This window comes from Lissotriton vulgaris, chromosome 11, assembly GCF_964263255.1.
Source record: "Lissotriton vulgaris chromosome 11, aLisVul1.2, whole genome shotgun sequence".
NCBI lineage: Eukaryota > Metazoa > Chordata > Amphibia > Caudata > Salamandridae > Lissotriton > Lissotriton vulgaris.
In genome coordinates, this window is record NC_141699.1 from 9,214,104 (window position 1) to 9,241,593 (window position 27,490).

The following is a 27,490-nucleotide window of genomic DNA, read 5'->3' on the forward strand; positions in this document are numbered from 1 at the left end:
AAAGAAAGTACCCTTTCTACTCGTTTTTGTTTCAGTTTAGAGGATTCCGCTTTATCCTGGTAAGTTTCTTGAATACAAACAGCGTGCCTCCAGCTGGCTGAGATGTAAGAGGATCTTTTGTCAATTACTTTTGGTTTCTTTTACATTCCCTTATACACTGTTTTTTAGGTCTCGGCTAGAAACGCGTGAAGCGCGTTCTCGCGAGAGAACTATAGCGATCGTTTCACCCGAGAAAATCCGACAAAACGAGACAAGAGCTGTGCACGCGCGCAGCATTGTGAATGGGAGAGGGAGCGACAAGAGCTGGCCACGCGCAGATTTGGTAGCGCGCACGCTCACGGCGCCAGCGTCTCCGCCGCGCGCTGATAACTGCTCTCTTCCTGGCCGGCTTTACGGAAGGCAGCATGGCGTGCGGTGCCACTCTGAAGAGGCCCATGGAGTTTGGAGCCCTGCTTAGCCCCCAGTCCCAGTCCCCTAAGTGCAGGAGGTGCGCCCCGCTGCCTGGGTCCCCTGGGGGACATTCCCCGCAGCGGTGTGGTCTGATGTCCCACGGCGAGGAACAGCCACATGGAACACCACCGCCTCTGCCTTTCGTTGGGGAGCGACGCCTCACCCCAGGTAACTGCAGAGGAGGTTTAGGCCGGGTGGCACAGGGAAAGCGAAGACATGGGGGTTATCCGTGGACAGTGATCTGATGATGCACCTCGGGCACAGGGCTGACGCAGTTATTCACACAGCTCTGATGATGCACCTCAGGCACGGGGCTGACGCAGTTATTCACACAGCTCTGATGATTCACCTCGGGCACGGGGCTGACGCAGTTATTCACACAGCTCTGATGATGCACCTCGGGCACGGGGCTGACGCAGTTATTCACACAGCTCTGATGATGCACCTCGGGCACGGTGCTGACGCAGTTATTCACACAGCTTTGATGATGTACCTCAGGCACGGGACTGATGCAGTTATTCACACAGCTCTGATGATGCACCTCGGGCACGGGGCTGACGCAGTTATTCACACAGCTCTGATGATGCACCTCGGGCACAGGGCCGACGCAGTTATTCACACAGCTCTGATGATGCACCTCGGGCACGGGGCTGACGCAGTTATTCACACAGCTCTGATGATGCACCTCAGGTACGGGGCCGACGCAGTTATTCACACAGCTCTGATGATGCATCTCGGGCACGGGCCGACGCAGTTATTCACACAGCTCTGATGATGCACCTCAGGCACGGGGTCGACGCAGTTATTATTCACACAGCTCTGATGATGCACCTTGGGCACGGGGCTGACGCAGTTATTCACACAGCTCTGATGATGCACCTCGGGCACGGGGATGACGCAGTTATTCACACAGCTCTGATGATGCACCTCGGGCACGGGACGGACGCAGTTATTCACACAGCTTTGATAATGCACCTCGGGCACGGGGCAGACGCAGTTATTCACACATCTCTGATGATGCACCTCGGGCACGGGGCCAACGCAGTAATTCACACAGCTCTGATGATGCACCTCGGGCACGGGGCTGACTCAGTTATTCACACAGCTCTGATGATGCACCTCAGGCACGGGGATGACGCAGTTATTCACACAGCTCTGATGATGCACCTCGGGCACGGGGATGACGCAGTTATTCACACAGCTCTGATGATGCACCTCAGGCACGGGGCCGACGCAGTTATTCACACAGCTCTGATGATGCACCTCGGGCACGGGGCAGACGCAGTTATTCACACATCTCTGATGATGCACCTCGGGCACGGGGCCAACGCAGTCATTCACACAGCTCTGATGATGCACCTCGGGCACGGGGCTGACTCAGTTATTCACACAGCTCTGATGATGCACCTCGGGCACGGGGCTGACTTTTATTCACACAGCTCTGATGATGCACCTCGGGCACGGGGCTGACGCAGTTATTCACACAGCTCTGATTATGCACCGCAGTTATTCACACAGCTCTGATAATGCACCTCAGGCAGGTGCTCACAGCTGTTATTATTCACACAACTCTGATGATGCACCTCAGGCACGGGGCTGACGCAGTTATTATTCACACAGCTCTGATGATGCAACTCAGGCAGGTGCTCACAGCTGTTATTATTCACACAGCCCTGATGATGCACCTCAGGCACGGGCTCACAGCTGTTATTATTCACACAGCTCTGTTGCGCTCTCTAATACTCTTTACTAATAACTCTCTCCTACTCACTTTCGACTTCTCACTCTACTACTTACTGTGTGTGTGGGTGCTAATGCAATAGGTCTCGCATATGTACGTGATGAAGCTATTGGCAATGTAAATGACAATGCCATTTATTTATGATTTAAAAAAAAAAAATGAGCAATGCCAATAGCTCTACCTTTAATGCTGCTGAGACCATTGCATTGTAAATGCTTGTTATTGTCATCTGTCAGCTCTTCTGTCATGTCTGGGTGTAAATTAAGAATTGCAGAAATGTATGTCTTTAGCAAATGAGTTGCTTAAGTTTACATTCTCAGTTGTTTTCTGCTTTTCCCTTCACCTAATATGAGAGCGTGTTCGTTCAAGAGAAGGGCTTCAGCGAATGTAGGTTTGTGTTCTATTGCTGGAAGATGACACATTTATTTTCGATATACACACTACTGAACGTAGCCAACAGAGCCATCAAACTAATGATGTAAAAAGCATTGAAGGGTTGTGTCACTCTCCCAGAAGGGCGCTGAATCTCTTCATTTTTATTGTCTGGCTTGACAGTGCAGCTGTTGCTAGACAATTATGCGAGCATCACTTTAGAGGAGCTTTAACTCCGCCCACATGTTGGTAGTCGGGAGTACATGTTTTGATTGGGCAGACGTTGTGTGCTTCCACAAAAGTGCTTGCTCCCCACAGCTTTACTCATCTAGTTCATTGGTCCAGTTGGCTGAGCTTAAACTTTCAGGGGCACACACTTGGCAGTGTAATTGTGTTTGGTTTTCTCTGGCAGCAGCACAGATGGGAGGAAGGCAGTCATTAACCTACATAGATTATTAGGTCTGTCTTGACAGTATATCTATCACGTGACCTTTAAACCTACACATATATTATTCTACAGTTCTTTGCTTCCACACAAATGCATATTAATTTCTATACTATTTATTTGTAATGCTTTACATTGCGATACAACATATCTTTAAAGCCAGCCCTATTGGCATTTCCAATGCTTATTTAGATTAGTTTGGGTTAGTAGTTGAACTTCCTGCTTATGTAGCTGTTTCTTTACATGTATTTTCAGTCATGTATTACTTCATTGAGTTAGATTGCCATTTACATGGTATCCTGTCACGATCTGGTAGATTGTTCTTTGAAAGTTGGTCATGGTCTAGAAATCGGGATGATCTGGATGATTTCATTTCCAACTCCTGTTCTGAATCTTTCTAAGAACAATATTCAGTCTTCATGTTCCTCAAATGTCTTGGTCCTGTCTGTGTATTTGTAGGAAGCTGCCTCTGTGTATATACCAAAGTCCTATATAGTGTGCAGAGTCCAGTGGATCCCCAGCGGTATAGCAGAGGCTAAAGTAGATAATACTTTAGTCTCTTTTGTGGTACTGTGGTTTAGCAGTCAGGCCTATGAGATTCTGATGTTAAGCATTTGTTGTACACACTCAGACAAGACATGATGGCCCACACTCGGACTGAATCCAGACCAATTGTTTGTATAAAAATATATTGTGTTGTTTTATTTCTAGAACCAAGTTGTACTTAGTAGCAGGTAAGTTAAAATCTTCATACAATGTTACTTTTCAAATCAAAGTGAACACTGGCTTTGTAGGAACATTAAGATTACTTTTGCAGTTGAGAAAACGATTTGTAAGCTCTTAAAAAAACTCTTACAAATTACTTTTAGACTAACTTTGGATCACTTCGTGATTATTTTTCTAGTTTTGCATGAAACAGGCTCTTAACACAGTTTGAACAACACAGGACATCAGCAAACAGGTTAACCCATTTAAAAGCACTAAGCTACCTTTGTTGCACTACAAGACAGTTCAACACTTCGAAGAATTTCCAGAAAAAAAACCATCATACAGTCCCATGGAGAAAAACGAAGTGTCAAGTTTACAGGTAAGTAAACTGTTTTAGGAATAGGGTTTTAGGGGGTAGAACAAATGTTCCCCAAGGTTCAGGTTATCATTTAAGGTGAACCACCAGCAGCACTAGGGTGGCTGTGTGCAGAGTCCTGGGTGCCAATGTGAACCAATGGGGTTGGGGGCACCTCGGTTGGGTCTGCTCACAGGCAGGCCGCTCGGTCTTGGGAGGCAAGCTCCTGGGGTTAAGTTAAGGGCAAAGGAGGTCCCAAGTTGGCACCAAGACTACACCACCAGCGGCACAGGGGCGGCCGGGTGCAGGGTGCTTAGTTGGTATCAGGAGCCCACTGTAATCCTATAGAGGTTGTGGGTTTTGAATTCCGGCTGCAGTGTCGGTCCAGGAAGGCTTCTGGGAGGAACTAACAGCTGGGCAGGTAAGTAGAGATGTCCCTCGTCGTCAGGACACTTTCAGATCGTGTCACCCGGACGCAGGGTTGGAGACTGCAGGGGTGCCTTTTGACGTTGGGAATCTGCTTACTGGTCCTGCCGCGATGGAGGAGTGTTGTTGTGAAGAGTCTGCAGGTGTCGGCACGGAACCTTGTGGTACTGCAACAAACAGGGTAGGGTGGGGTCGTGGACCCTATGTCCAGAGGCACTTCGCCTTTGGTTCAACACCTGGCTGGTGATCACAATTGGCGACTTGACTCGGAGGTGGTGCAAGGTCTCTTTCAGCAGTGGGTAGAACCTTGGTTAGATCTATTCGCCACTGAAGAGAACGTGCAATGTCATCAGTTCTGCGTGTTGGAGTTTCCAAGGCAGCACTCGCTCAGTGACGTCTTTCATCGCAAGTGGAATTGTGGCCTCCTGTATGCCTTTCCACCTGTGCCACGTCTACCCAGTGTGCTGAAGAAGATCAATCGCAACCCGGCCCAAGTCACTCTTGTGGCTCTGGACTGGGCACGAAGAGTCTGGTACCCCGAGCTCTTGCGCTTGGCCATCGATCCTCTGATCAGACTGCCTCTTTGGGAGGATCTTCTGTCGCAGCAGCAGGGGACGGTTCTTCACTCGAACCTGTCCAGCCTCCACCTCCTTGCGTGGAGATTGAGCTGTGACAGTTGACAGCTTTCAACCATCCTCCCGAAGTCTGTAACGTCATCTTGGCAGCCAGGCGTCCCTCCACTAAGATGGTATACGCTTGTAGATGGAACATATTTGTGGCATGGTGCACAGCAAAGGCTGTGGATCCCCTTTCTGCCCCCCTTTCAGAGGTTCTCATCTTCATTCTTTCTTTGGCCCAACAGGGCTCTGCTCTAGGCACTCTTAAAGGCTATCTTTCTAGCATTCCGGCCTTTCTTCGCCTTCCTGATCAGCCTTCTCTTTTTAAGTCCCCTATTGTAAGCAGATTTTGAGAAAAGCATTACTCATCTTTTTCCTCCTCCTCCTCCTCCTCCTTCTTCTTTCGTAATGCCCCAGTGGGACTTGAATCTTGTACTTACTTATCTTATGTGTGCTCCCTTTGAGCCACTACATAATTGTCTTCTTCGTCATCTTCCTTTAAATACTGCTTTCCTGCTTTCCATCACCTCTGCTCGCAGGGCGAGTGAGCTACAGGCTCTGTCTTCCAGGCCTCCCTTTCTTACTGTTCATCTGGACAAAGTGGTCCTTCGCACTAGGCCCTCTTTTCTGCTCAAAGTGGTTACCTCTTTCCACATATGTCAGACCATCACATTGCCTACCTTCTTCCCGCCGCCGCACCCTTCCAAAGAGGAGGAGAGACTCCACCGTCTGGACCCAAAACGTGCGCACTAAAGACTTCCAGGTGGATGATCAATTCTTCGTGGGTTATGTGGGCCCCGCTGCCGAGAAAGGTCGGGCAGTGCACAAACGTACCATCTCACGATGGGTTGTCCTATGTATCAAGATCTGTTATTCTTTGGAGAAAAAGGAACCTCCAGTAGGGCTGTGCACCCACTCTACCCGGGTGACTGCAGCATCTACTGCTTTAGGACGTTGAGTTCAGTTGGATTCTCAAGTATTAGGGTGTCTTTCATAGATTCACATGCTTGAATATATTCCCCGTCGTCGGAGTGGGAGTCCCACGGTAAATAAAATAGCAATAACATACTCATAATATGTATATGTAAAAACATAACACATGAAATACACATTAGAAAAGAGGCAGTAAATGCCTAGACATAATTCCACATAGGAATACATGGGGAGAGAAAAAACACTTGTAGTCTATTCCTGTTATTATGTTTGTCCAAACTGTAGCCAATCGGGCGACAGCAGCCCTCCAGAACCTTCTCCTCAGAGCTCAGTACCTCTATTTTCTACCGCACGTCGTGTGAAAGGGAGTCTCCCTGAGCTCTGCTCAGTTTTCTCTACTTCTTCAGGTTTTTCCTGTGTTTTCAGCATGTCTTCAAGTAAGAAGTCTCTTTTTAGACCTTGCTCTTCTTGTGTAAAGCTACGCCTTTATTCAGAAGGTCCACACAGTAAGTGTATTTACTGTCTTTACCCCGACCATCATGTGGGTAAATGTAAGTTCTGTAGAACTTTTTCTACACAGACTCTAAAGGACAGGGAAGGTAGTCTCCTGCTGTGGCTTCAGAGACTTAAGGATAAGGCTAAATGTACTTTCTGATGCTGAAAGTCTCATTTCTGGTCGTTCCCAAGCAGCTTCAAAACGTAGTAGTGTGCAGGAGTTGCCCTCTCCATTCATTAAAAAGAAGAAATTGTCTCTTTACTTTCTTTCTTTGGCCCCTGCGGTATCTTCACCTCTTCCTACTACTTCCACGCCCACGAGACCTGGCTCTCAGGCGTCTGCTGCGTCTTCTTCTCATGTTCCTGTGAGAAAACACGTTTTCTGCGTAGTTGGTCGTCCCGACGACGAAATCTGCCGTCTTCGGCTCGTCGACGATGACGTCTGCTTCAGGATCGTCGACAACATCGTCGTCGACGAAGGTAACCCTCAGTTTCAAGACTGTGCCATCTGTCATTCCGATTGCTTCGTCGTCGACGAAGAAAACACCACCGTCGACGACCAAATCATCGTCGACGAAGAGTGCTAAGAAATCAGCTTCGTCATCCCGTCGACGACCGCTCCGGTGGAGTTTAACTTGAGACAGTTGGTTGTCATCCAGTTGCTGATGGTTACCATACCATGGTGAAAATTTGCCGCAATTTCATCTCCGTTATTTTTTATTGCTAAAATCAACTGGGTGTCGTCCACGTAGGATGTTAGGCTCATCCCAAAGTCCTTGATGACCCTTGCTAAATCTGTCACATAGACATTAAATAGCGTAGGACTTAGGGATGAGCCTTTGGGGACGCCGCAGGGAAGTGTCATCGGGGCGGAACTAAAATTACCCAGTTGTACAGTTTGGGTGCGGTTGGAGAGAAAGGAGGAGAGAAGATCTTTGGCCTTGTCCTGGATACCTATGCCACTGACACGGTCGATCAAGATGTTGTGATCGACCGTGTCAAATGCAGCAGATAGGTCGAGCAGGACAAGAGCTGCTGTTCCTCGTTGGTCGAGAATAGTTCTTATCTCGTCTGTGGCTTTGATAAGTGCTGTTTCGGTACTGTGGTGTTTGCGAAAGCCAAACTGGGTGTCATCTAGTAGGGAGTGATCCTCGATGTATTGGGATAATTGTGCGTACATCAATTTTTCTGCTAGTTTTGCTGCGAAGGGCAAGCTGGCAATCGGGCGATAGTTGTTAGTGTCCTCGGCGTCCAAATGTGGTTTTTTCAATAGGGGTTTAAGAAGGGTGTTCTTCCATTTGGCAGGATAGACTCCTGTGAACATTTCTGTGAGTTGGGGGGCTACTATATCTATCGCAGGAAAGAGAATTTGAGGTGGACAGGGATCATAGGCTGAGCCTGATTTAATGGTGGTCATGATCTTAGAAACCTCAGCTATATTGGTAGCTGTAAACTGTCTAAAAGCAGGCTGGGTGGAATTAAGTGATATGGTTTGAGGGGGGTGGGAGTAATCAATATTCCTATGAGAGAAATTAGTGTAGATGTTGTTAACTTTGTCGTAGAAAAAGCTGGCAAGATTATTACAGAACAGCTGTGAGGGAGTAGGCAGTGATTGGGGAGGTAGCTTGGAAAGTTTGGATATGACCTTATACAGTTGTTTATTGGAGTGTTTGGCTTCCTCAATCTGGGTAGAGTAGTAGAGACTTTTTTCTTCCAGAATCATTTTTTTATATATAGCAAGTTCATTTTTGTAGAGAGATTTATCCTCGGGGGTATACGTCTTTCTCCAGTGTCGTTCTCGATTTCGACATATCTGTTTTTGTTTTCTAAGGGCGTTGGTAAACCAGGGGGCTGAGGGAGAGTTGCGATTTTTGGAAATAGATTTTGTGGGTACTAATTTATTCATGGCTGTTGTGAGCCAATGGGTGTATTCATTGGCGGCTATGTTGGGGTCCTTAGAAATAACTGGCTGCGTTAATGAATGGGTTTCCATAAGTAATTGATTGTCGAGATCTCTCCATGATTTAAAAGTCCCGGAGTGTGTAGTGACGTTTGTTTGTATGGGAGAATTAAGTTGAATTTGAAACGTTACAGCATGATGATCAGACCATGCTAGTGGCAGAATTTCCTTTATTTTGATGTTTTTATCGTTAGAGAATAAGCCGTCTAGCGTATGGCCAGCTTCATGTCATGAGTGCTGCTAGGAACTAATTGCGTCAAACCCAAAGATTCTAGATTTGATAAGAGTCTTTTGGTGTCTTTATCTTCCTGATTCTCTAAGGCAAAGTTGAAGTCACCTAGAATGGTGGTTGTGTTATCAGTCGCTAAAGATTCAAGGATGTCAGTGAAGGAAGCTAAGAATTCAGTTTTGCTACCTGGTGGACGGTAAAGTAAAATGCCTTTAAGGCGTTGAGAAGGTGTGAGTATTGATGAGAATTGTATAGCTTCACATGTGGTAAGAGGAACTGAACTTATAGAAGTTTTAAAGTGGTTACGATATATTATGGCTATTCCACCACCTGTTTTCAGGGCCCTATCTTGCTTAACCGCATGCGCGCTAGCGGGTTTTCCCGCTGCTCGCTGGAATTTCAAAAATCCCGCGTTACGTGACAAAGCCAGCTCGTCATGCGTGCAGCGCAGGTAATGCCCATGACGAGCTGGTTTTGTCACCCGCATCGAAGGGGTTAAGAATGTTATAGCCTTCTGGGACTGCGACTAATGGGTCAGGCTCTGATGAAGGATTGGTCCATGTCTCAGTAATAAAAAGAAGATCGAGTTTTAAAGAAAAGATCAAGTCTGCAATTTCTTCTTTGTGTTTACATAGCGATCTTGCGTTGATAAGAGCAGCCAAAATGTGGGTAGTTTTTTGTTTGTGATTAAGAGGTAAGGAGTGAGTGGTGTGAGGTTCGAGTGCAGAAGAGATTTTAAAATGACAGTGTGTACATGCTTTTGGGAGGTAGGAGTTATCATTAAAGGTAAGGGCGGTGCCAGGGCATTTATCCGGGGGGCGCAGATTTAGTAGGGCCTGCCGAGAGTATCCTCCTTTGAACACAGAATCAGTAGAGCCAGGGATTGTGGCCCTAGGCCCGGGCCAGGCGCGGATGGGTGCAGACGGGCTTGTCTTCGGCGCGCCGCCGGCGCACCCGCTGCGCGGACGGGAAGGCCTAGTGCTTTTATACATGTTCAAGGGGGAATTAGAGGAGGGTGGGAGGGGTCCAACAACTGCACCGCACCCTTACTTCCCAGCAAGATGGCGGCTGAGGTGGGTCGAGTCAGGTGTAAGCGCCTGAAATTCGGATGCGCTGTGCGAAGGGAGAGGCAGTTGACAACCTCGGAGCGACGCTAATCTCGCGCCGAGGTACAGGGGGGAGTACTAATTAAAATTGTGCCATTAAGATATGTACAAGTTTTAAAAGACGTTATTCGCTAGTCAATAACGTGCAGTTGAGCTGATAGAGGGATAGAGCAAAGAGCCCCCGGCTTTCGCCTCAGGGGAGAAATGGACAAATGTCACCACGAAAGTGTAACATACCCTTAAGTATCCTGGGAGGGCGGGAGGGGTCCAACAACTGCACCGCAACCCTTACCTCCCAGCAAGATGGTGGCTGAGGTGGGTCGAGTCAGGTGTCAGCGCCTGAAAATCGGATGCGCTGTGCGAAGGGAGAGGCAGTTGACAACCTCGGAGCGACGCTAATCTTGCGCCGAGGTACAGGGGGGAGTACTAATTAAAATTGAGCCATTAAGATATGTACAAGTTTTAAAAGACGTTATTCGCTAGTCAATAACGTGCAGTTGAGCTGATGGAGGGATAGAGCAAAGAGCCCCCGGCTTCCGCCTCAGGGGAGAAATGAACAAATGTTACTTCCCCACCAGATCGGGAAGGTCGTCGCCTGGACGCTATAGGCCGTAAGTTTTCCACAATGGCCTCCACCACAGTGAGAGCGGCCAATGCTTTGGCTATTTTGGGGCGTTACGACCGCGAGATGTGGGCAGACATGACTGCTTTTGTGGCTTTGGTTCCAGATGCTTCCAAGGCGGAAGCCTTACAAATTCTCCAAGAAGGGGAGAGAACACCGGAGGAGATTATTGACTGTGCCGTGGATATTGCCTGTGCTGGTTTCCGGCAGCTCGCTGGAGGGGCTGTTCTACGCAGGCAAGGTTGGTTGCATTCCACATCCTTTCGCCAAGAGGTACAGGCGAAGATCCTGGATATGCCGTATGACGGCAAATCACTTTTTGGAGCACATGTTGATGAGGCATTGCAATCTATCAAAAAAGACACTGACACTGCTCGCTCTTTAGGAACCTTACAATTTTGGAAACAGCCCTTTCGGGGTGCACGCGGACGCAGCACCTCTTCTACTTTTCGAGGAGGAAGCAATCAATATCGCTCCTACAACCAAGGCAACCAACACAACAACAATAACCAGCAACAGTCCTCCCGTCAGCAGTCTTGTAAGACCTATAGGAGGAAATCTTCTTACAGAGGATCTTCTCCCAAGAGACAATGACTTGCCTTTAACCCAAAGAGTTGGAGGTCGAATCTCCCTGTTCTGTTCTCAATGGTCCTCCATCACTTTGGACCCTTGGGTTCTGGACATTGTAGAGAAGGGCCATGCTTTAGAGTTCATCAAACTTCCTCCTCCCACTCCACCTTCCGGCCCCCCACCAGCCCACATCAAGGAACTCTTCCATCAAGTTCGCCTTATGATACAGAAGGGTGCCGTCGAAGTGGTGCCCAAGTCTCAAAGGGGGAAGGGATTTTATTCCCGTTTTTTCCTTATCAAGAAGAACGGGGATTGGCGGCCGATATTGGACTTGCGAGCACTCAACAAGTATCTCAAGTGCCAATCCTTCTGCATGCTAACGCTGGTGGAGATCTTGCGCTTACTCTCAATGGGAGATTTCATGGCAACTATCGACCTCCAAGATGTCTACTTCCATGTTTCTATTCTTCCGCGACATCGGAAGTACTTGCGATTCCTCGTGGGACCGAGGGACTTCCAGTTCAAAGTGCTGCCTTTCGGCCTATGCTCCGCTCCTCGCGCCTTTACAAAGGTGTTAGCTCCTGTGGTAGCTTATCTGCGTCTTCAGGGTGTCCACATTTTTCCATACCTGGACGACTGTCTCCTAAAGTCACAGTCTCGCACGCAGCTGCTTCAGGATACGCGCCTTTGTCAGGAGGTATTTCGCTCCCTCGGACTTTCTATCAACACCGAAAAGTCCCAGTTACATCCAGCTCCCTGCAAGAACTTTCTAGGGGCCACATTGGATACAACTCTTCCAAAAGCATTTGTGTCTCCGGAGCGTCAACAAAAGATTCTTCAATCGGTGTCTCTTCTACGGACAAAACAGTCCGTTTCAGTCCGACTATTAAAGTCATTTCTAGGGATGGCGTCATCGTGCATCGCACTGATCCCAAATTGCAGACTACGGACACGCCCCATTCAAGAAGAATTGGATGGACAGTGGCGTCAGGTCACCGGTTCCTTCAACGACATAGTCTGTATCACCGTTCGCATGAGGGCGGCTCTCAAATGGTGGGCGCAGCCATCCAATCTTTCGGCAGGGACTTCGTTCCTTTCCAACACTCCGGACCTTACTCTAACGACGGACGCCTCGTTGGAAGGTTGGGTTGCACATCTTCAAGGCCTGTCCATAAAGGGCAAGTGGACTCTGCCTCAGAGAGCCTGGCACATCAACAGGCTGGAGTTGATGGCCATTTTTCTAGTGCTCAAGTCATTCCATCCATTGATTCAAGGGGAGTCAGTCCTTATTCAAACGGACAACACAACCAGCATGCATTATATAAACAAGCAGGGCGGAACAAAATCTCCAATCTTGTCTCAACTGGCGCAGTCGATCTAGGACTGGGCTCTAAGTCACCACATCCCTCTCACCGCAGTTCATCTTCCAGGTGTCTCCAACATCCTAGCGGATTCCCTCAGCAGGTCCACGTCATCGACCCACGAGTGGGTGTTACATCAACCAACACTCAAGTTGATTTTTCGGCGATGAGGTCGTCCATCACTGGATCTCTTTGCCACACCAGAGAACCGGAAATGCCCATCTTACGCAAGCTGGCATCCCCACCGAGGGTCACAGGGCAATGCCCTTTTGATGAACTGGTGCAATCTGTTTGCTTACGCTTTTCCTCCAATCCCTCTGGTGCCTCGAGTATTGTGGAAGATGCGGAGACAGCCTTGCCACATTCTTCTGATCGCTCCCAGATGGCCTCAACAGGCATGGTTCTCGGAGCTACTTCTTCTATCCCAGTGCGAGCCCATCCTTCTTCATCCTCGGATGGACCTCCTTACGATGGACAAGGGTCAGATTTGCCATCCGGACCCCTCTTCTCTGAATTTGTCAGCCTGGAACCTGAGCACCTTGAATTTGCCCATTTAACCATCCCGCCGGACTGTAGAGACATTCTCGCTCAGGCCAGAGCTCCGTCCACGGTTAAAACCTACAAGCTTAAATGGAAAAGATTCTGCCATTGGTGTGCAGCTGCTGGTGTCCATCCCATTCGTTCAACGCATGCGCAGCTCCTCCCGTTCTTTTTACAACTGGCTCAGTCTGGACTTTCTAATTCAACTTTGAAAGTTTTTCTGGCGGCAATTTCCCTCTTCTGCCAGGATGGCTCCACCTCACTCTGTTCCTCCAGAATAAAGCGTCAATTTTTCAAAGGATTGTTCCGCAAATTCCCACCAATTCGGCGCCCTCCTCCTTCTTGGCGCCTTAACATCGTGTTAGCACAACTAATGAAGGCACCATTCGAACCTATACACAGGGCTGACTTGAGGTTTCTCACTTGGAAGGTTGCTCTTCTCCTTGCGCTGACATCACGTCGCGTAAGTGATATTCATGCTTTCACTATAAATCTTCCTTTTCTTCAATTTCAACAGGACTGTGTAGTGCTTCGCACTAATCCCACCTTCCTGCCTAAGGTGCCTTCGGATTTCCACATCAACGAACCTGTTTTCTTAAAGACTTTCTTTGCTAACCCACAGTCTCCAGCGGAGCAGCGCTTGCACTCCTTGGACATTAAAAGGTGCTTAAAGTTCTACATCAGCTGAACGGCCCCTTTTCGCAAATCTGATCAACTGTTCATAGCTTATGGACGCTTCCACAAGTGGAGTCCAGTTACCAAACCTACTGTTGCTCGTTGGGTTTCCTCGGGCATTGCTTTCTGCCATCAAAAGGCAGGCAAGCCTCTATACAGTCTTCAGTGAGGGCCCATTCCACCTGGCGATGTAGTCTTGTTCGCCGGTGTACCGCTGCATCAGATCTGCAGAGCAGCTACGTGGTCCAGCAGGCACACGTTTACGAAACACTACTGCCTGGGTGCCATCAACGAAGCAGATACTGCAGTAGGAGAGGCTGTGCTTCGCAATCTTTTTCAATAAGGTGAGCCTTTGTCTTCCCTCATCCATTATGGTTTACCATTTTACTGTTATGACTTGCATGACTATATATATATATATATATATATATATATATATATATATATATATATATATATATATATATATATATATATATATATATATATATATATATATATATATATATATATATGTCTGTTCATGTGTATTATGACTATGGAAGCTTTTTCTGGCTATTACTGATTTCTATTCTATATTCAAGCATGTGAATCTATGAAAGACACCCTAATACTGGAGAAGAACAATTGTTACTTACCTGTAAACAGGTGGTTCTCCAGTATTGGTGTCTTTCATAGATTCACATGCGACCCACCCTCCTCCCCTCAAAGGCTCTCTTCTCCTCATAGACTCTATGGTCACTCTTGTGCTACGATAATCTGAGGTACTGAGCTCTAAGGAGAAGGTTCTGGAGGGCTGCTGGCACCTGATTGGCTACAGTTTGGGCCAACATAATGACCGGAATAGACTACAGGTGTTTTTTCTCTCTCCATGTATTCCTATGTGGAATTATGTCTAGGCATTTACTGCCTCTTTTCTAATGTGTATTTCATGTGTTTTGTTTTTACATATACATATTATGAGTATGTTATTGCTATTTTATTTACCTTGGGACTCCCACTCCGACGACGGGGAATATATTCAAGCATGTGAATCTATGAAAGACACCAATACTGGAGAACCACCTGTTTACATGTAAGTAACAATTGTTGTTACATCTGCTAGGCAGCCACGTGGGTATCCCTGCACACTTTCACAAATCATTACTGCCTGGACAGCCAAGTCCGGAGAGACTGCATTTTCGGCCATTCAGTTCTCTTGGACTTCCTGGTGTGAACTTGCTTCACAGACCGACCTCCGAGGTTGGCATTGCTATTCTATGGTAAGGAATCTATACCTACGGTCTTCTTAACACCTTGGATGCTTGAGATATCCCTCTGCTGTGCTGGGTCATAATGTTAATGGGTGTGGTCATGACGAGCTCAGCTCGTCATGAACACCCTAGAGGTATACCTCATGACGAGCTGAGCTCGTCATGAGCATCGCAGGGGTTAAAGGAAAACGGGATGCATTAAACAAAACAAAAAATAATGAAATGTTTTTGTTTCATTTTTTAAGGCCTCTGCCTGCCCTTAAAAAATATTTTCAGAGCCTGTCACAAAGCGGAAGGGGTCCCTTGTGGTCGCAAAACATTTGTACATGGGTTAGAGAGTCGCTATTTGGAAGGGAACGCCCCTTCCAAACAGCGGGTCTCTAAACACTTTTTTGCGATTCGCAATTCATTTGCCACTCGCAAAATTGTGTTAGTACATGGCCATACCAATTTTAGCCTGTGCAAACGGGTCGCTAACCCGTTTACGCATGCTAAAATTGGTGGTACATCTGGCCCTCAGACTCTTACCTTGGAACCTAGCCGATATCTGTACCAAATTGTACAAAATACTGATGAATGGAAGGCTTGAATTAATCACTGGTTATTACTGGGCTGCAACAAATCAATTGTTATTTTGCACTCTGCCACCTCAGTTTGTACCCAGCCGTATTCAAATCAATCTTGACCCTATTCCAATAAGAACAGTCAAGCTGAAACAACGAGGCTTATGGTTTGAAGTAACTCTTGTGATTTGCATGAAATGAGGTTTTGAAATAGGCAGAATCAAAAGTGGGACATGTGATGCTACGTAACTTGTTTGCTTAAGGTGTGAACTGCATTACCGCCTACCACTGTAATGTTTATTACTGCTATGTTAGTCTTAATCAAGCACGTAAAACTATGAAAGATCAAGTGGTAGTAACTACAGTTCCCCAGCATTGGCATCATTCATAGATTCTTATGTGACCTTTCTTTCTTCCCCTTTCATATTGTGCAGTTAATTGACAAAGCAAACACAAGAAGATGATGGAAGGAGCGCTGAAACTTTTCAGACACTCTCCCCCAGTCATAGATCTGGGTTGAATCCATCATCATTCTTTAGCTCACTTCGCCACTTCAGTTTAGACCCAGCTATATGCAAATCAGTCTTGACCCTGTGCCTCACAGGAACATTCCAGTCGAACTGCCAAGCCAGGTCTTCCCTGAACCTGAAACAAGCATCCTAGGACCGGTTTCTGGGTAAAACCCTTCATCAGCCAGGCTAGCTGGCAAAGTGAGCAAGGGACCCACGTCTGGGCATACCCTGCCAACTTAGGGCGAACAAAGCAAACACAAGGAGATGATGGACGGAGCGCTGAAACTTTTCAGACACTCTCCCCCAGTCACAGATCTGGGTTGAATCCATCATCATTCTTTAATTCATTTCACCACCTCAGTTCAGACCCTGCTATAAGCAAATCAGTTGTTACCCTGTGCCTCATGGGAACAGTCTAGCCCGAACTTCCAAGCCAGGTCTTCTTTGAACCGGAAACAAGCATCCTGGGACCGATTTCTGGGTAAAACCCTTCATCAGCCAGGCTAGCTTGAATCCGGGATGGATTTAGGCACAGATCTCTGTACTGGGGTGAATGTATGACATTGTTCTGCATTCTGTCCACCAACTGTTGTTTTTGCATTTATCACCCCGAGTGGGACGGGTATGCCCAGACGTGGGTCCTGTGCTCTCCATGCCACTGGGATCAAGCTATCCTGGCTGAAGAGGGATGAAACCCGGAAACCGGTCCTAGGATGCTTGTTTCCAGTTCATGGAGGACCTGGCTTGGCAGTTCGAGCTGGACTGTTTGCATGAGGCAGGGTCAAGACGGATTTGCATATGGCTGGGTTCAAACTGGTATGGCATGGTGAGCAAAAAAACTATGGATTTAGGCCCTGATCTCTGTACTGGGGTGAATGTATGACATTGTTCTGCATTCTGTCCATCAACTGTTGTTTTTGCAGTTAATTGACAAGCCAGAAAATGTGATAGTTGGAGTCTATGAGGGTAGTGGAGGCCACTGTGTCTCGAACTGGTTATTCAATGTTTGGGTCAAATAATTATGTTGAGAGACTACTTGTAGTGAGCGGCTGTTTCATTGTTAAATAGTGTACAGGAAGTCTTTTTTCATAAGGTAAGCCTCATGCCAGCCTTCCACTGTTATCTATGAAAGAGTAAATGCCGGGGAAGGAAAAAAGTTACTTAACTGAAAATTCTCTAGGATTGGCTAATGTCGTAGATTGGCATATGACCCACTTACCTTTCATAAGGGTCCAGTTAGTTGATTATTACACTTAAAGGTCTAGAACATAAGGTAGTTGGAGCCGGTTATGGGTTAACCTCAACGGATTCAAGAAACCAGTTGCTTAATGTTTGCAGCACACAGGTTGTTGAAAGTTATTTGAATCATTTTCTATAAGGTTGTTATGCTTTTTAATTTGCAATGTAATCTGTTAATGTTTGTTCTTTTACTAATCCTCTTGCAGGGATGTCCATAACCAGTGCGTCATCGTCAAAGAGGAGTCCCTGCAGACTATCTTATTAGGTATGGCCTTATAATCATTGCATTAAATGAAGAAAGGGTTTTAAAGTTCTGTGCAGATGTGGATCATAAACAGTTAAAAGTTCTTGATAGCCAAGTTGGAAGTGTGGGCCATGCAGTATTCAGATAATACAGAAGTTGTAGGAGGCCCACTGAACATATCCTAGCCTCTAATCTATGATCAACAGTAGACAGCGAAGTGTCCCAGTCCCCTGCAGATTACTACACTCCCAACACATGAAAACACTGCCAGCTAATTGCTGATATCAAAAGTTGCAGTGGTTAGGTCAAAGGAAAAGTACGAAACCTTCTTGCACCTAAAGGTTGTGCTTCTTGTCTTCCTGTACTGGCTAGTATGAGGGTGGAGCTCAATTGCGTTTTTGCTCAGCAACCTTAGTCCTGGTCTACCGAATCCTTCCCATAAAATAAGCAAGAGCTGTTTTACGCACTTTGCTGGTCTGGTTTGGTGTTCACTGCTGATTAATGCATTTGGTATTGCCCTGCTGAATAGAGGGTTTTGTACACACACCTGATTTCTCCTTTAGAGTAAGATTGGTAAAATATAATATGCCTACTGTGTTGGGTGTTTATCAGCCAGTACAATTTGATTCCTAGAAAGTGATTTTTTGATCCTGGTTTTGAAACGCACAATGTTGTCTACAAAGCAGCTATTCATTGTACATTGTTGCTGCTCCTGGACACTTCTTCCATTGCAGATGCTGCGGTTAGCCCTGTGGCACCCAGCAGCATCTCACTCTGATAAGAGCCAGCCACTGCTACTTTTGTGCTGCACAAAAAGAATTGCCCAGAACATGGGGCCCGATTCACAGAACTAACTTTGGTATTCACAGAAGTTAGGAGTTAGTCTTAAGTTTGTCTTAAGACAGACTTAAGACAAAATCCCGTCTTGAGTCTGTCTTGAGTCTGTCTTGAGTCTGTCTTGAGTCTGTCTTGAGTCTGTCTTGAGTCTGTCTTGAGTCTGTCTTGAGTCTGTCTTGAGTCTGTCTTGAGTCTGTCTTGAGTCTGTCTTGAGTCTGTCTTGAGTCTGCCTTGAGTCTGTCTTGAGTCTGCCTTGAGTCTGCCTTGAGTCTGCCTTGAGGCTGCCTTGAGACAAAATCCTAACTTCTATGAATACCAAAAGTAGTAAGTTTAGGATTTTGTCTTAAGTTAGTTCTGTGAATCGGGCCCATTGAATCTGCTCATTATTGCACCTGTTGCAGCACTAGTGACCACCTTTTTTTTTTCACAACAAATTTTATTGATAGAGTCAGGCATAGTAAGAAGTGTGGCACCCCACAGTCAGGAGAATACCACCAGGCATTTTGATACAATTACAGCATAGGACCAAGCGTCCAATCGAGGAACCAAAATAAATCAATAATACGAGGAAACATTTACACCCGCCCCTACCCCTTCAACCCCAAACCACCCAACTCCCCATATCCCTCCCTGTAACCCACCCTAACCCTGTGCACGTGTGTACGAACTGTGTTGATGCTTGGTCGTGATGTGGCAATTCTAGGCGCAAAGTACGGGCTCGCCGGACATTAGGGGGCTAAAGATCTTCCTCAGGTTCCGCCGGGGGTCCAGCGTCAAGCCCCTATAATCTGCCCACCTCTTCCATACCTTAAAGTGCTTGCGGGGGCATCCTCGTGCTTCGAATATCGGTCGCTCTAGACCCATACAAAAGTCCAGTCCAGCTCTCCATGCACTCAGGGTGGAGGCCCTCACATCCTTCCAAGCTCGGGCCAAGTCTCTTTTGGCAACCACCAGCCCCAGGAGTAGCAAGTGTCGTTTGTAGATGTTTCCACCAACCCCCTCCAGGATGTGCAGTAGGCCCAGGCGATGAGTACGAGGAAGGGTCCAGCCCAGCACTTCAGACAGGCAGCCCCACACACCCCTCCAGAAGCCAACCAGCCTAGGGCACGACCATACCGTATGGAGCAGCGTGCCTACTTCCACCCCACAGCGCAGGCATTCCGGGGACTCAATCAAGCCTGCTTTCCACAGACGCTCACGGGTGTAGTAGGCCCTATGGAGAATTTTGAATTGGATTAGTCTAAACCGTATCGCAATGGCTGCCCCCCTAGGGGATTCCAGGGCCTCCCGCCAATCATCCTCATCCAATGGACCGATATCTGCTTCCCAAGCTGTCTTTAGAGGAAGAAGAGTGGAGGAACAGTGGGTGACCATCGTCTGGTAGATACGTGAGACCTTCTTATCCCCAAGGTCACCCATAAAGACCTTCGCCTCAATCGGACTAAATTCAGGGAGTGAGTCAAGGTTGGCAATACTGGGCGTTAGTACGTGTCGGAACTGTAGATACCGAAAAAATTGGGACTGGGGCATATCAAATTCGGTGCTAAGCGCCTGGAAGGACTTGAGCGTCGTTCTGGACATCACATGTCCTAGCTGTGAGATTCCGATCGTGTCCCAGCCATCGAATCCCGATAATTTAGATAGTTCGGGTAGTAGGCCGTTACGCCACAGTGGCGTTTCAGCGGTCAGCCTGCCCCACCAGCCCATGCGGCGTAAGGCCTGCCGCCACACAGCAAAGACGAGTCCGGTGACCCTCGGCAACGATTGGCGCAGCCGGGGTGAGTAGAGGATGGTGTGGAGCGTATTGTCGCCCATCAACGTGCATTCTAGGGCATAGGCCGGATCTCCACCGTCTCCATACCACCATTCGTTCAGGATGAGGAGGTGAGCGGCTTGGTAATAAGACTGTAGATCCGAGGTGGCCAGACCTCCACAGTAGGTGGATAAGAAGCACGTACGCAGCGCTACTCTGGCTGCTCCTCCAGCCCATAGAAAGCGGCCCAAGACTGAATTGACCTGTCGAAACCACTGGGGTGTGATCGGCTAGGGATGGTTCTGCAATTGGTAGAGGAGGCGCGGGAGCGCAACCATCTTGAAAATCGCAGATCTGCCAAATATAGACAGGGGCATCCGAGACCAAGTTTTCACATCTGTCTGGACCCGCTCCCAGACGGGCAATACGTTGCGTTCCCAGGCAGTGTCTGCCGATTCGGATAGAAACACTCCAAGATACTTCAGACCATCTGTAACCACCCGCTGTCCCGATGCCCAGGGATCCGTCACTGTGCCACCTCCCAGTACCCATAAAGTGGATTTATGCAAGTTCAGGTATAAGCCCGAGACCTCCCCAAAGAGTTGCATAACTTCCAACACACGTGGTCCCGAGCGCTGCAAGTCAGTAAGAAAGAAAAGGACATCGTCCGCGTATAACGCAATTCTATCCGACCGATTGGCATTCCACACAAAGCTCCGTATCTGCGCATCAAGGCGCACCCTGGCGGCCAGGGGCTCCATGGCCAGAGCAAATAAGTAGGGGGAAAGCGGACACCCCTGTCTGGTCCCACAACCAATGCGAAACATCTCCGACACTGCCCCCGCGGCCCGTACCGAGGCCGTTATGTCTGTGTAGAGTAGCTTGACATATGACAAGAAGACCGGGCCCAAATTGAGACAGGGCAGGAGTGCAAAGAGGTATGACCAGCTAACAGAATCGAAGGCTTTGTTAATGTCGGCTAGCAACAGTGCCGCCAGGTCTCCCGTGGCCCCTATGGCATCAATCGCTGCCTGTGCGCGTCGAATGTTATGTCGCGTTGCCCTGTGAGGCATGAGTCCGGCCTGGTCCGAGTGGACCAGATCCGTGATATGCGGAAATAGCCGATTCGCTAGGGCCTTAGCTATAATCTTAGCCTCTATATTGATTAAAGAGATGGGCCGATATGAGTCATGCCTATCGGGGGGTCTACCTGGTTTCTGAAAGACTACTATTTCAGCATGACCCCAGTCCGGGGGCAACGTGCCCTGTGTACGTGCCATCTCGATCGCCCGGCGATAATGGGACCCTAGCTGTACGTGAAATTTCTTAAAAAACTCACATGGGTAGCCGCTCTGGCCAGGGGCCTTCCCAGCATTAAGTTGTCCCAGGGCGTCGCCCAGCTCCTCCGCTGTAAGGGGTGCATCCAGGGTCCTCCTGGTCTCATCCGACACCGTTACAGGCGGCAACTCATTGAGAAACCGGGCTACCTCGTCCATCGACAATTGGTCGCACGGGGCGTACTGGGTTGTAAAGTACGTGGCAAAGCTCGCCGCCAGCTCGTTTGGGTCGGTTAGGACCTCTCCGTTATCGTTCATGAGACCCGGCAGTGTAATGGGCTGGAGGTTGTGCTGGCAGAGTCTATGGAGCATTGTGTATGACTTATCCCCCCATTGGTACACCCTACTTCGTGTGGCCAGCCACGCCTGTTTGGCCTCATCCATCAAGATAGATGCGTATGATTGCTGTGCCTGGAGAAGCAGCCGTATCTCGACGTTGCCGCTCCCTTCACTGGTCCGCTGTTCCAGGGTTGCTACCTGCGCAGCCGCCTCTGTAATCTGTTCTCGACGCCTTCGACTGGCCGCGGTGCACCACACGATATCTACACCCCGTATGGTGGGCTTCATAGCCTCCCACACCACTCCTACATCGACGTCCCCAACCAGGTTTTCTTGCCAATAGAAGTCTATGGCTTCTCGCAAGTGTTTAACATAGGCAGGTTGCTGGAGATGCCACGAGGACATCCTCCATCTAAACGGCTGCCGTTTCCGAAGGAGTTCCACCCCAACCGAGACCGGGGAGTGATCGGATAAGCCCCTCGGCAAGATTTCAGCGCTCTTCACCCTGCACAAGCACTCCCTGGGCACAAACACATAATCCAGCCGCGAGAAGGAACCATGCACTGCTGACACATATGTATACTCGCGTACTGTAGGGTGCATATGCCGCCATGTATCTATCCAGCCCAGCCCCTCAATCATAGCATGCAGTCTGGTGGGTGGGGGGGAGGGAGGGGGGGTCTCAGTCACTACCTGGCGCCTCCGGCGATCCACACATACGTCCATCACGTCATTCCAATCCCCCCCCAACCACTGCTAGTGACTCAGGAATGTCCTCCCACACTGTGAATAGCTTCTCAGCTAGGGCCCACTGCAGGGGGGGGGGGGGGGGCATTAACACTCCCAAACACCACGGACTCAGTGCCCACCATGCCTTTAACAAACAGGTATCGTCCCTGTGGATCTACCCATTGCTTCTCGTGGACGTACGCCATCCTGCGGTGTATCAAAATGGCCACCCCTCTGGACCCCCTGGAAAACCCCGCATGAAAAACTTGATGATACCCAAACCTCTGTAGACCCAGTACTTTCGAGCCCATCATGTGAGTTTCTTGAAGCAAAAGTACATCTGCAACTTCCTTTTTCCCCCAGCGTAATACTGCCCCACGTTTAATTTTGTCCAGCAGTCCCCTGACATTCCACGTAATCACTCGCAGAGATTCCTCGGGGAGTCTGAGACATTTCAGCCATAGTCAAGTGGGATCCACCATGCGGGCCCCTTGCACCAACGCCACTCATCGCGCACTGTACGGAACACCATTACGAAACACACGTGCAGCTTCTTCCACCCACCCCAGCACCCCAACAGAACCTGAACCCCCACCCTCTCCTCCCTACCTCCCACCCCCCAAACACCCACCAACTCTGCAGCCCCACATTCCCAAACAGTTCCCATCCCCAACTCAGCAGCCACGTCCCCGGCCACCCGCCTCCCCCCACCCTATACCTCAATGAACCATGAAGTACCTGTCGCGGCATGGGTAGTCCCGAGACCAAAACAGAGGGCCCGGGCCCATCCATGCCAATGGATCCCAACGTCCCAAAAAACAGTGAACTCATCCCCCCTCCCCTAGTGCCTCCCACATTGGTAGGAGATTGGTAGCCCCTACTATGTAGTCCCCGAACCCCACCCCACAACCCCACTCATGATCAGTAGACAGTTGCAATGTAACCCTGAGGCAGCAATAAGGCATCCAGTCCACTGAGCCCCTGGCGACCCGATGCAGTTAGTCAGGATTTGCAATATCAAATGTAAAAGGGGGAGCCGAGTCTCCATAATCCTCAGTGATCTGTTCCAGAGTGATCCGAATCTTCGGTTCTACCACTGTCCTGCGTGCCATTGACTGAGGCCGACCGCTTGCGCGATTTGGAACGCCTGTTCCTGGCTGTTCGGTCTCTCTGTTCCTGCGGCGACCCCCTAGGAGAGCCCGGGTTTAGCCCCGGTTGGGAGTTCGGCCTGATTCGCACCGTTTCATCGGTCCATTTGAAGAGGTCCTCCGGAGTGTCGAAGAATAGTGTCTGCGACTGGAAGATTACCCTCAGACGCGCTGGGTACAGCAGGGAGTACTGGAGCTTAAGACCTCGCAACTTCGCCTTCGCGTTCATAAAAGAGTGGCGCTGCTGCTGTACAAGTTTAGTGTAGTCAGGAAAGATCATTATCTTCCGATTTTCATAGAGGATGGCTTCCCTGGTTCTAGCTTCCTTCAAAATGGCGTCTCGGTCATGATAGTTCAAAAGCCTAGCGATTACCGCCCTAGGCCGTTCGCCCTCGGGTGGCCTCTGCGTCAAGGCGCGGTGTGCGCGTTCAATGACGAAGCAGTTAGATAGAGCCCCCGGGGGCATCCATGTCTCCAGCCACTGCGTGAGAAATTGTTCCATGTTGCACTTCTCACATCTCTCCGGAAAGCCAATGAAACGGAGGTTGTTGCGGCGTGCGCGCCCTTCAGCATCCTCCACACGGAGCGCTATGTTCCGCTGCACAGTTTCCATCGCCGCCATTTTCTTTTTAAGGGTACTCACGTCATCTTCCACAACTGACACTCTGGATTCGGCCTCTGTAATTCGTGCCACTGCATTTCTCAAGCCTTGGCGCACCAGGGTCACATCCGCGCCCACTGCCCATATTTTGGCGTCAAGCATGTCCCTTGACTGGGTGACTCACAGTTCTCCGCCAGTCGCCCGGCAGGCCAGCCGCTCCCCGGCCCGTCCACCGCTGTCCAGTCTCACTGGGACTTCTGCCCCCCTCCGAGTCCACAGGTCCCCTGGTAGACGCGGGGGCCGCGAAACTCGAGGCCCCGGCTGCACCCGGGTCACCAGGCCGCATCAACCGCTCCGGTCAGCTCACTGCTCCACCGACTCTTCCAGGTCCAGCCGGGCCCTGGGAGAAGAATCGCTAGCAGCCCCTCGGCGTCCAGGATAACCAAATGCCGCGGCAACTGCTGGGCCAGCCGACCCACTCCAAGGCTCCCCGGCCGGGGAGCGCCAAAATCGAGGCCCCGGCTGCTCCTCAGCGCGCTAGACCGCACTCCTCGCTCCACTGTCTCGTCCCGCTCAATTGCTCGGGATCTCCGCTGACCACACCGGAGGGTCCCTGGCACCTCTGGCAATATCCGCCCCGTTCGGGTTGTGAGTTTTGGGCTCGGGGGCCAGGATTAATTGCCGGATCAATGGCGGGCCAGCGGGCCAGCGGGAGCTCTAACAAGCTGCGACCGCCATCTCCGCTTGCGTAGCCACGCCCCCCTTAGTGACCACCTTTAATGAGACAAAATCTGGGGGTCCCCAGAGCCACAGGCATTGGATTTCTAAACCTCGATACGAGGGCTTAGTTCCATGCATCAACCATGAATTAGATAGCCATTTGGAGCGCAGCCTTGACACTAGCTTGCATAGCCAATCGGTCTTGCCTTTGGTTTAGCCATACAGTACATTATCCTGATTACTAGGCCTTGAAAGCCAGCAGTTGTCATAGTGCTGCTGCTTGTCTGGTATAATTATCCCTAAGCACATGGAGCATGACTTTGAGTTTGGTGGTAATGCAAATTTCTCCACTTTCTGAAAGAAATATTAAACGCAGGTCAGAAGGTCTAAACCCATTAGATAAAATTGTGTCACAACTGATTTCTGTTCTCCAGTCTGGTCATACACAATTAAGATACCATAACAAATTCGTACCAGACTGAAACTTATGCTTGACAAGTAGTCTGTATCAAATTGTTGTTAACCGAAATATGTGGAGCTAGCATACAGCAATTAAAATTACAATCATAACTCTCCTACCGTGCTTCCAAAATTGTACAAAATAAGTAAATTTACAAAAACAAAATGTACAGTGATCAATTCTCTAACCTGCTACCATCCTCCCCTCCCCTATTGTTTATAAACCGGTTTCAACTGAATTCCACTACTCTTTGGTCCTTTATGGCCACGCTACATTAAATACGTAAAATATACAAAGAGTAGTGCGAAACGCGTATTTCCAATAAATACATCAATAACCATGTCTACATCCAAGATTGATGTCACATTAAAGTAATGTCAAGCAGCTGTCTAAGTTCCCACCAAAAAGGGAATGTGGCATAAACTGTGGATTTGTTTCACAGAACAAGAAGCAGGGGTTGGGCGTGCACCATTGGCTCTCAGTATAAAGCAATATTTACACATTTGAAATGCTGTTGATGTTTTTATTTTAGAAATAAAACTGCTGGTTTGCTGGAATATGCTTAATTCCTGTGCAACCTTAATGTACATAATGGTAATGTATATATAGGTGAATAATAACAAGGTCATTGATTAATGAGCAATCAAGATAATTACATAGCCATTCAAGCTAAATAACTGAACAAAACTATCATCGGCCCACGGCTGGTGGGAGGGCACAGTGACCTCTGTACGGGGACAGCTCTAGAGACTGAAAAAGACACTGAGAAAAAAGTGGTGCAACTTCAATTGTAAAACTTGCAAAAGAATTCACAGAATGCACGCAGCTCACTTAGCATCAGCTCTTCCACAGTTGAACAGCAACAGAAACTAACCACGGAGACATTGTGTCCTCATGGCCAGCCATGCTTCGCGGTCACCCGCTGAGCTTGCATTAGGCAACAGTCGATACACAAACATTCATCACCGCGGAATGGTAAAAGGCTTTCACAGTGGAACACTAGTGAAATCGAGAAAAGAGTAGGACGGAAAAGAATGCAGGTGCAGCACGAGGAGAGGGAGTGAATGGTAGTACCAGTGGAGTTGGCAAGAGTAAGGGAGGAGAGCGAACAGCACCAGCAAAGAGCAGAGGAATGGCGGCAGGCGTGAATTGAGCACCGGGCAAATTCATGAGTAGAAAGTAAAATGGAAAACAGCAGAAGCCGACAATTCATGTGGCGATGCCCCAGGAGGGTGAACGAGTTACAAAAAGGCAGGTCCGGGAAGACAAATTACCCACTGGCAACCTAGAAATTTTAAAAGACAAGCAATTAGACAAATGAAAAGTGATGGGCGGAGTTCAAGCCCACAAAGTGCATACAACAGAAAATCCTGATCGCACAATCGCTGTCTGTGCTCGACCTAAAAATGTTTGAAAATCCTCGTTCTAGTGCATAACATATGTATGATAACCACACAGAATGTGAAAATAAAAGCAGTCAAGCAAGTAACTGTCTACAAAAACTCTTTCTGTGTTCATAACATTACTGTAACGGTATGTATATGTGTATTTATATGTGTAGGAAGCTAGCCCTGTATATACTATACCAAAGTAAGGAATAGTGTCCACAGAGTCCAGTGAGTCCCCAAAGGTATGGCAGAGGTTAAAGTAGATAATAACTTACTCTTGATTTATTGGTAGCTGGGATTAGAAGTTAGGCTTATCAGAGGGAAGTGTTGATGCATTTGGTGTACATACTGATACTAGGCAGGAACAACCACTCAATGACTGACCCTAGGCCAGTGTTTGTAGAAAAATATAACTTTAGTTTTATTTCTAGGAACCAAGTTGAACTCCGTTACAGGTAAGTAGAATTTTATGCAGTACTTTCAAATTACTGGGCAGTGGTGCGTAGGCATGGTACCCAGGAAAGTGTGCCATGTAGACGCTTTTAGTTTAGCTACACCCCAACACGTAACCTGCAATGGCAGGGTGTTTGGTGTGGGGTCCTTTAGGGTGGGACAATACTCCTGCAGCCCAAAAGGACACTGTCTGGTCACAAGGCCCTTGGTACCACTGGTACGTTTGACAAGGGACAGAGGTCTGCCAATTGTGGAAACAATGGTACAGTTTAGGGAAAGAACACAGGCACTGGGATCCTGATTGGCAGAAACTCAGTGTACACTCAAAGTGCATCAGAAATCTGGCAAAAAATGGGGGAGTTACTGCTA

At 48.5% G+C, this 27,490-nt stretch overlaps 1 protein-coding gene across 2 annotated transcripts in view; it reads left to right on the top strand.

Annotated features, from left to right (window-relative positions):
- The window catches only part of HIRA (histone cell cycle regulator), a 436,977-nt gene that overhangs the window by 344,869 nt on the left and 64,618 nt on the right, over positions 1–27,490 (top strand). For both annotated transcript variants that reach the window (XM_086942648.1, XM_086942649.1), the window contains exon 20: positions 17,379–17,437. In XM_086942648.1, coding sequence (XP_086798774.1) covers positions 17,379–17,437 — 59 coding nt within the window. The remainder of the gene's footprint in view (positions 1–17,378; positions 17,438–27,490) is intronic.